The 10,203-nt window shown below is 44.8% G+C and overlaps 1 protein-coding gene across 1 annotated transcript; it reads left to right on the plus strand.

The window, feature by feature from the left end:
- The first annotated feature begins 212 nt into the window (after window positions 1–212).
- LOC137787632 (thrombospondin-1-like) lies at window positions 213–8,735 on the plus strand. Its single transcript, XM_068580265.1, has 22 exons — window positions 213–351; window positions 456–539; window positions 776–1,338; window positions 1,460–1,538; window positions 1,644–1,733; window positions 1,833–1,942; window positions 2,269–2,394; window positions 2,796–2,892; window positions 3,000–3,164; window positions 3,263–3,439; window positions 3,534–3,707; window positions 3,796–4,076; window positions 4,164–4,382; window positions 4,501–4,608; window positions 4,980–5,139; window positions 5,247–5,365; window positions 5,681–5,915; window positions 6,064–6,291; window positions 6,373–6,644; window positions 6,740–6,837; window positions 6,943–7,082; window positions 7,178–8,735. The coding sequence occupies exons 2-22, from the start codon at window positions 476–478 to the stop codon at window positions 7,183–7,185; spliced, it is 3,513 nt and encodes a 1,170-aa protein (XP_068436366.1). The 5' UTR covers window positions 213–351; window positions 456–475; the 3' UTR covers window positions 7,186–8,735.
- The last annotated feature ends 1,468 nt before the right edge of the window (window positions 8,736–10,203 follow it).

Consider the following 10,203-nt stretch of genomic DNA (forward strand, 5'->3'; position numbering starts at 1 on the left):
TGGAAATTTCGCTCAGGAATGCATTTTTCCTCCTCTGTGTGTGCGTCGCGGATGTTACGCGGACTGTCTGTGAGGTAAGACAACTAGTCCGTCCCTCTTCGCTGCAGCCATCCCATTGGAGCAGGCGGGACCTCAGGAATGTCCTCGAACTGTTTAAATAGCACTTGTGTCGGTAGCATAAATCAGTAGAATAAGTCTAAGCACCGGAATAAGTCCGGGACCGGAGCTCAGAGAGGCAACTCAAAACGAAAGAGCTTCGAGAAGTTTTAAAGGAAGAGAAACGGGATACAAAATCGGACAAGCGAGGACTTTTTTTCTGATCTATTTCCACAGGGGATTTTCTTTCTAAAGGTTTGTAGACTAATTTAAGTATTGCATTTTTTTTTTATGAATGCCGAAATGTCGTCTCGATGTGTCCCCTAACGGCGTGTGTGTGTTATTCTTGGTTGCATCAGGGACCACTTGAGGTTTCGACATGATGCTGTGTGGCATATTTTTGCTGTTCATGCTTTGGAGCTGTGATGGAGCGAGATTGGCAGGTGAGAATGGAAAACGTCTGTTATTAGTCTTTTTTTTTCCCTGTACATTTCTTATAAGTAGTTCCTTGAACTGTGATTTCATTGTATTCAATGAAAAATAAAGTTTATAATGTTTTTTCCACTGTTAATTCTAAATATATTACATATATACTTATTATTGTGGTTGTTTTCATACATTTTCATGCACACTGTCATTATGAAAGAAACAAACTGAATTTATGTCTTTTCTTTGACAGCAGAGAGTCGGGACGATAACAGCGTGTTTGACTTATTTGATCTGGTCCGGGTAAACAAGAGACAAAACGGAGTGAGTTTGGTCAAAGGTGCAGATCCCTACAGCCCTGCATACAAGGTCCTCAACGCAGACCTGATCCCCCCACTGCCCGACACCTACCTCAGGGACCTCCTCGACTCCATCCAGGCCGAGAGGGGCTTCCTCCTCCTGGTCAACCTGAAGCAGTTCAAGAAAACCAGGGGCAGCCTTCTGACCATCGAGAAGAATGACGGCTCCGGACCCGTTTTCGAGATCATCTCCAACGGGAAGGCGAACACTCTGGATGTGGTCTACTCCACCACGGACCAGCAGCAGGTCGTGTCCATCGAGGATGCTGACTTGGCCACTGGACACTGGAAGAACATCACACTGTTCGTTCAGGACGACCGGGTGCAGCTTTTTGTCGGCTGCGAGGAGATCAATGTATCAGAGATGGATTTGCCAATCTCCAAAGTGCTGTCCCAGGAGGTGGCAGACGTTGCCCGGCTCAGGATTGCAAAGGGTGCCGTGAGGGACAAATTCATGGTAAGTTTGTGTGTTTCAGCTCACCCGATTACTAATGATGAAAATAAATAACATTCAGTCATGTGAGAAAATAAAGCTTTAATAGAAACGTGTCTCTTAATTGGATTTTATTGTCCTACAGGGAGTGCTTCAAAATGTGCGCTTTGTCTTTCGGACCACGCTTGATGCTATACTAAGAAATAAGGGATGCCAGAGCGGAGGTAAGGGTGAAAAACTGCCTTAACTGACAGAACGTTATTCAGCTGCAAAATTCCACATTGTGCTCCGGTGGACAGAAATGACTGTGTCTACTCTCCTCCCTGCAGCTACCTTAACTGATGTCTTGACCCTGGAGAATCCAGTCAATGGCTCCAGCCCGGCCATTAGGACTGATTACACTGGCCACCAAACCAAAGGTAAGCCCTCTCCTCCCCGAAGTGTGTCTCTGTTCCTCTCATCAGTCTTAAGCTCTAGGAGACAGAGGCATTTATTTAACCCTTCTTTCTTGTATTCAGATATGCAGTCTGTTTGCGGTTTCTCTTGTGAGGACATCGGCAGCATGTTTAAGGAACTCAAGGGACTCGGCGTTGTCGTGAAACAGCTGTCAAATGAGCTCCGCAAAGTGGTAAGCTCCACGGGCCACCAGGGTCTCCTCTTGGTCATCATTCACTCCCCCCCTTTTCCTGCCGTCTCCGTCTTTCCCTCCACTTCCAGCTAACGCATTCCCAGTGCGTAGCCACTTGTCGCTCTAATGTCAGTCCCTGGCCAAGTCCTTAATGAGACCCATGTGAATACACAAATATGTTTGGCTGTCGGTTGCATTTGTACTGCTCCACTAGAGCCAAGCAATGTCTTAATCACGGTGTCGGTCAGTGATTCATTTGTATTGGAACTTTGGCAAAGTGAAAGTTTTCCGTGCTCCAACCTGAGCAACTCTCTCTTTTCCTGCAGTCTGAGGAGAGCGCACTGCTGAAAAAGCAAATGAACATCCACAGTGGAATTTGCCTCCACAACGGCATCGTGCACAAGGACAAAGATGAATGGACCGTGGATAGCTGCACCGAGTGCACCTGCCAGGTGAGTGTCATATCACACCTGCTGCAATGCAAGCTTTAAACATGCCAGCTGAGGAAAGCCGCCGCCGTGTTTCCTGTATCCCTGCTGTAATGAAGTGATAATGGTGTTTACGTTAGCACCTCCCTTTATAACCGCATCGCTTCTGTCTTAAAGCCATCAACACTTATTATCAACTGGCAACAAAGCAGCATGGGGGCTTTTTCCCACCAGCAACCTCTAGTGAAAGTTGCTCACGTATTGTGTAATTAGTTAGGTGTTGGTGAGAATTATGTTTTTTATCAACACAGCAGGGGTGTCATGTCACTGATAAAGATCTGTCCATTTGGGAAATAGAGCAATTAGGCTTGAAACAGCACCAGGTTGCACCACCCTTGTACTAATTCAACTGTTCCTCTATCCAGAACTCTGCTACCGTGTGTCGCAAAATCTCCTGCCCCATGATCTCATGTGCTAACGCCACCATGCCAGATGGAGAGTGCTGCCCTCGCTGTGAAAGACGTAAGCTTCTTTTTAAATCTGCTCGTCAAATGTAATTGGATTGTCTATGTTTCCTTCTTGAGATATTTTCCCCCGAAGTAACTCTTTGTCTCCCTCTACTTCCGTAGACATAGAGGATGGATGGTCCCCCTGGTCTGACTGGACCCATTGTTCGGTGACTTGTGGACGGGGCATCCAGCAGCGCGGCCGCTCCTGTGACCGCATCAACAGCAACTGTGAGGGCACCTCTGTCCAGACCCGTGACTGCTACCCCCAGGAATGTGACAAACGCTGTAAGTCACCCAGCATTCTTTATCACAGCCATTGTGAAGTGAAATGTTCTCCGTTTGAGAGCGTGATTAATTATTAATTGTTTCTGCGTTGCTCACAGTCAAACAGGATGGCGGCTGGAGCCACTGGTCTCCCTGGTCATCGTGCTCTGTGACCTGTGGTGAGGGCGACATCACCCGGATACGCCTCTGCAACTCCCCCACACCGCAGATGGATGGAAGGGACTGCCAGGGAGAAGGACGTCAAACGGAAATCTGCCAAATGTCACCCTGTCCTAGTGAGTTGAATTTCAGTCGCAAAGTATGAACAGTATGTCAGAGTGTCTGAATTCAAGGGAACAAACCGAATGTTGTTTTCATGATACTTTTCAGTCAATGGAGGTTGGGGACCTTGGTCACCATGGGACACCTGCACTGTTACCTGTGGTGGAGGAGTCCAGACCCGCAAACGTCTCTGCTCCGACCCCGTCCCCAAATACGGAGGAAAGGATTGTGTTGGTGATGCTTCTGTGTCTCAAGTGTGCAACAAACTGGACTGTCCTATTGGTAAGTATTTTAGATTTAACAAATATGAAAGAAAGAAATCCTTCACAACAGATTAGCCTTTTGAAGTATCAATTATTTTCCTCTCCAGACGGTTGTCTCTCCAGCCCATGCTTCCCTGGAGCAAAGTGCAACAGCTTCCCCGATGGCTCCTTCAGGTGTGGCAGGTGTCCACTTGGCTACTCTGGGAACGGCATTGCCTGCAAAGACGTAGATGAATGTAAACATGTCCCTGATGCTTGCCACACACATAACGGAGTCCATCGCTGTGAGAACACTGAGCCCGGTTACAACTGTCTGCCCTGCCCTACACGTTTCTCCGGCCCTCAGCCCTTTGGAAGAGGACTGGAACAGGCGACTGCTAAAAAACAGGTTTGAATTATTACTTGCTCATTGTGCGTATCGCAACAAAGCCAGATGCTTGCATTTTTTTTTTAATTTCTCTGTCATTTTCTTTAGGTTTGCGAACCCCGTAACCCTTGCCAAGATGGCAGCCACGACTGCCATAGGAATTCAAACTGCATCTACTTGGGCGTCTTCTCCGACTCCATGTTCCGCTGCGAGTGCAAGCCAGGGTATGCTGGGAACGGACGCATTTGCGGAGAGGACAGTGACCTGGACGGATGGCCCAACACTAACCTGCCTTGTGTGGAGAACGCCACCTACCACTGCAAGAAGGTAGCCAGACCCCTCTTAGACATGCATAAATACAAAAGGCCATTATTACCCATCTGCACTCTTATAGCACTAGTATTGTGATGATCGCCTCCTTCACCACTCCTTTGTTCCTTTACAGGATAACTGCCCCAACCTTCCCAACTCTGGCCAGGAAGATCACGACAAAGATGGCCTGGGTGATGAATGTGATCCTGATGATGACAATGATAGAATCCCCGATGATAGGGTGAGTCATCACAGCAGTTTATTTTAGCCTCAAAGGGTGCTTTCCTCAGAGACCAGACATAGCAATCAGCAGCAGCCATCCTTCCTTTGGGCGGTAGGAATGTAAAGTCTCTATGTTTTTGTGCCTTCACCAGAGAGTGGAAAACATGTAGCACAGTATAAAGCTAGAACTGAAAAAGTGGCTTGTTGCCCATAATTCTTAGTGTGGATTTGGAAAGTTGGGCAAGAAAAATGCTGTGGTAAAAATTACCAGCTTGCTTGCAGTGGAATATCACGTTCCAGCAAAACGTAGAGTTTTGTTCCAATAGATGTAGTTTATTTGACTAATGATCAGTTTTAGTAATTTAATTGTGCTTTTGATATTTCTCTTAGGACAACTGCCCAAGAGTGTACAACCCAGCCCAGTATGACACAGACAGAGATGATGTTGGCGACAGCTGTGACAACTGTGTGTTCGAGGCCAACACCGACCAAACGGACACTGACAACAATGGCGAGGGTGATGCCTGTGCTGTTGACATTGATGGTGACGGTAAGAGTTTTTTAATTGATTTTTAAAAAAATCTTTAATGCCTTTCTTTACTCTTAAAAAAAAGCATTTGCACAGTAAGCTAAAAATAAGTATGTTTTATTCAACAGGCATCCTGAACGAGAACGACAACTGCCCATATGTTTACAACGTGGACCAGAGAGATACCGACAGGGACGGCGTGGGAGATCATTGCGACAACTGCCCTCTGGAGCACAACCCCGATCAGGTAACATCCGATCTCATCTGTCCATTACAAACCATGCCGGGTAACGTAGATCGATGTTTCATTTAACTATGTTGAAGTCCAAATTTTAATGACATAGTAATGTGACGGGTTTGAAAGAAAATAGTGCATCCCACCGCTCTCTATTCATCCAGCTCTGAAAGTACTTTGCTTGCATACCTGAAAACAAAGGGCTACATTTAAATCAGTAGCACCTCTCACATTGAGGAACAGTGAAGGGAGTGATTTGAAGTGAGGACAAGAGTCTTTTAGTGTCAGTGGGAAATCTCATCCTAAAGAAATTCTGTTCTTCTGCAGTTTGACTCCGACTCAGATCTCGTTGGAGACAAGTGCGACAACAACCAGGACATTGACGAAGACGGCCACCAGAACAACTTGGACAACTGCCCCTACATATCCAACGCCAATCAGGTAGACCACGACAAGGATGGTAAAGGTGACGCCTGCGACCATGACGATGACAACGACGGCATTCCTGATGACAAAGACAACTGTAGGCTGGCGTTCAACCCTGATCAGCTGGACTCTGATGGTGAGTCAGTCGTTCAATGTGTTTACAAATGTGCTCTTTTGAAACATTGGTGCCGTCTTCCTGATCAATAGTGCCTCAGGTAACTGTGTTTAGTTGTGTTGCTGCTTTTCCATCTTTGTGATTTTCATATTCTGTGTTTTCCTCTCAGGCGATGGCCGTGGTGATGTGTGCAAAGACGATTTTGACCAAGACAATGTTCTGGACATCTATGACGTGTGCCCGGAGAACTTTGACATCAGTGAAACAGACTTCCGCAGATTCCAAATGGTTCCTCTGGACCCCAAGGGCACCTCGCAGATTGACCCCAACTGGGTGGTCCGGCATCAGGGCAAGGAGTTGGTGCAGACCGTCAACTGCGATCCTGGCATTGCTGTTGGTACGTAATACACAGACGTCTCGCTGCATGGGCGTAATGTGGAAGTGAACCGCTTCTAAACTATCTCTTTGCTTAATTCAGGTTACGATGAGTTCAGCGCAGTGGATTTCAGTGGGACGTTCTTCGTCAACACAGACAGAGATGACGACTACGCTGGTTTCGTATTTGGCTACCAGTCCAGCTCACGCTTCTACACGGTGATGTGGAAACAGATCACACAGACCTACTGGTCTCACACACCCACAAGAGCTCAAGGCTACTCTGGCCTGTCAATTAAAATGGTCAACTCCACCACTGGACCCGGTGAGCACTTGAGGAACGCCCTGTGGCATACCGGAGACACCGCAGGCCAGGTGAGAATAGATTGATTGACTCCGAGTGGGAGACATCTTTCAACATGTTGTTTGACACTTTCTTCATTCTAACCATTGTGATTCCTCCTTTTCAGGTTCAGACTCTGTGGCACGACCCCAAGAACATTGGCTGGAAGGACTTCACTGCCTACAGATGGCATCTGACTCACAGACCAAAGACTGGACTCATTAGGTGAGTTTAAAACCTCAGAAGCATGCTTTTTCATTCAATTAGCCAAATCTGCATAGTTTATAACAGAGTGGCATTGAGCTGATGTGTTTACGTCTTCTTTTTTAGAGTGGTCATGTATGAAGGCAAGAGGATCATGGCTGATTCTGGAAACATCTTTGACAAGACATACGCCGGTGGGCGGCTAGGCTTGTACGTCTTCTCTCAGGAGATGGTTTACTTCTCAGACCTCAAATACGAATGCAGAGGTAAGCACTAAGCTATTATTTGACATTTCAAAAACAATGGTTTCATCACCGTAGACTTTATTTGTAACATGTTTTCTCTCCATAATTTCTTTCAGATACATAATTGGACCACAGAGCCTTCGAGCAGAATGTCCGTCAGTATGAACATATAATATAAGACCTGGATAGATATCACTTTAACATTTTTCTATTGGGAACTTTGAGCACATTGGAGGAATGACGAGCAAGTGAGTGAATGTGAGGTAAACTGACCTCAGGACATTAAGCCAGATGAAAGTTCAGTGATGATTCTGACCCAAACTCAAATTGTGGGCGCGGCTCTGCTCAGAAGAAATTGGCCCTTTCACTTTGTTGCTCTGATCTGCGTTGAAGGGAGAGCCCACATTGTATTGCTTTGCACACCTGAACTGTTGGCGGTATTCTTCTGTGGACGAGGGACCAAAAAGAAGAGGGGCCCATGTTTTTAAATAATATTTTTGAGCATTAATAGACATCTGCTGTGGACTGGTCAGTATGAAGAAAACAGTAGGAGAACTTTCGTAGGCTGGGGTGAATATACCCTTTGAAGGAACTGATGAGGGACCATGGACAGTATGGACTGACTGTTACTATCAAAGAGAGTGAATGTTTTTTTGTGTGTTTGTGCATGTGTACCACCCAACAAGCGTAGTTATGAAGACAACCGCATCATTATTTTTCCTTTTGATTTCTTTTAACGACCCCGCCCCCACACAGATCTGAACACACAAGGTCTTTTATTTAGCCAAGGCTTAAGGCTGGCCCAAAAAATCTTCTCAGGAAAGAGCACTAGAAGAAACGAGGAGAGCACAAAATTCAGGACAGCACAGGGCCTCAAAGCAGGTGCACTTCATACTGCTTTGGAACAGTAATTATCAGCAAATATTATGTTCATACCTCTACTCTTTACTGAGCGAGGGTCAGACTATTTCCCATCTAGAATAAACCATTGTAAGTATGCCTGTTTGTATGTACTTCATGTACTACATCATACAGGCTTTAATTCTCACACATCACTGCATCTTAAAATATTGGCCCCAACCTATTCTAATTTACTGAAATCAATATGCGCTCATGACTGAACAGTAAAAGGTCCTTATCTCTAAATATCCACAGTATGCATGACTGGTGTGCCTGAGCTTTTGTGTATAGGCCTACATTTCTGACAAGGGGAAATCAAAGGAAACCCTTTATGTACAAATATTACCTCATTTATTTTTGTATTGTGGCCAGCAATGCACAAGAAACACATGTCTTAGTATCACAGTATGAATTGGTTGGCTTCTTTTTTTTTTTTGCAAGACTTTAGTATTATTTTTATGCTGTATATAAGATATTTTTGTAAAAGCCCAAACAGGACCGTAAAGGATTAAATAAATGTTATCTGGACTATGTTGTGCTATATATATTTCCTGTGCATTCGTTTTGATAAATTATTATGTTTGTTTAATGTCGAGGTTATTTCATTTGTGTAGATATATGCTATTTAAATAATTTATCTAGAAGCGTAGCCTCATATGGAAGCGTTTCTGTCTGTATAAACTTATTTGCACACTGACATGAGGATGTCTTTGGTATTTTGGTTTTTGTATGTCTTTTTTTAATTATTAGTGAAGCTTTTCTATAAACTTTGTACTATAGTTTCTACCAAAAGTGCTGTTTATACTTCTATCTGATATTTTGTAATGTCAAGTGAACAATAAACACGAAAAACTATCTTGGTCGGTTGGTGTCTTTTTGGGCAAACAAATAGTTGAATAGTCTCAAGACTTCGTTCCCAATTATGTGGACATCATATCTCCTCTGATTAAGGTCCTCTTCCTAGAAAAACAAAAGGAGCCGAGCCATGCTGGAACGCATTAGTTGAGTCTGGTGAAGCGTTAGAGAAAGGAAGTATCCGTGGAAGTCAACAGCAGGAAAACTCAAGATGAAGTATAACCCACTTACACAGCTCGTCCACACAGATCTGCTTACACGATACACAGGCATCTCCTTTCCTTTTCACACACAACTCCACTTGAGATTTAGACATAGTTTGCACTGTAGAGTGATAAATCCACTCTCTTTGGGGATGTAAACCTATAGCTCTGGTCAACTCTTACAAGGAAAAATGTACATTGAAATTCCACCGTTTGTAATAAAAATGTCTTAATAAAAGTTATTTCAAGGTAGATGAGATATCCGTAGACTTGGTGTGCCGTTCATTGTATAGTAAGCTGAAAGACTGCACCCGTTTATCACCAGCAGGCAGAATTCAGACTGCTAATGTAGATGTTTCACAAGGTCTGAAGGCTGCAATCAAAGGCAACAGTGAGGGCCGTGCCAGAAAACCCAGACAGTCTCAGAATGCCGCAGGTCTCTTTACATTAGAGGTGACCTCATTCTTAACCACACTGTGTTTCCATTTCCCCAAATGAGCGACATATCTTCAGTACTGAAGATATAGTGTGTCAACATCACAAACGGTCGTAAAACAGACATAAATGGTACATGTGCTGCATGTAAATCTATGAACTGATGACAATTGTAGGATATAAATCGTTAGGCTACTGTTTGCCTTTGCTCTATTGGACCTATGCGGATCCCCGGGCAGATAACGCTGCAGGTTGCAGGGCTCACGTGTGACCTTGGAGGCTCACCTGGCCGGCGCTTTTTTTTAGCCCAGAGGAATTCAAGATAAATCCTGTCATTTAGTGGGGGTCAGAATGTGTGGGTGAGGTGAAGAGTGAGCCGAACAGGCCTGTTAGTGTACAGTGCCGCGAGAGAGGAGAGCCGGACCTCTGGGCCGAGATCAGCCAGGTGCAGATTTGCTACTCACAGAGAAAGAAGAAGAAGCAAATGCAGCTCTCAAACCTCGCAAACAAACCAAGAGTCATCATTCTCAAAGCTGGCCACAGGGTCCAGTGTCAGAAGATCCTACACATCTGACCCACTCTGAAGCAGGTATCCTATAGAGGCAGGAATGACAGGAATGCTAAAGTGGATCTGACTTTCTCTCCTGTGGAGTACACTTAATGTCCTCATTAACAGCCACACATTACTAACAGAGACATACTATATTTCATAGGAGAGGACGTAAAGTAAACACACTATGGTGTTCAGA

The sequence above is a fragment of the Clinocottus analis genome, unplaced genomic scaffold, assembly GCF_023055335.1.
Source record: "Clinocottus analis isolate CAN_PGR_092001 unplaced genomic scaffold, fCliAna1.0.p SCAF_17, whole genome shotgun sequence".
Classification (NCBI taxonomy): Eukaryota; Metazoa; Chordata; class Actinopteri; order Perciformes; family Cottidae; genus Clinocottus; species Clinocottus analis.

Bases quoted from the DNA above. Each gene is read 5' to 3' on its own strand.
- LOC137787632 (XM_068580265.1), top strand. From the start codon at position 476: ATGATGCTGTGTGGCATATTTTTGCTGTTCATGCTTTGGAGCTGTGAT. The intron at 1,943-2,268 runs GTAAGCTCCACG...CTTTTCCTGCAG, and splicing joins CAAATGAGCTCCGCAAAGTG to TCTGAGGAGAGCGCACTGCT. The intron at 5,916-6,063 runs GTGAGTCAGTCG...TTTTCCTCTCAG, and splicing joins TGATCAGCTGGACTCTGATG to GCGATGGCCGTGGTGATGTG.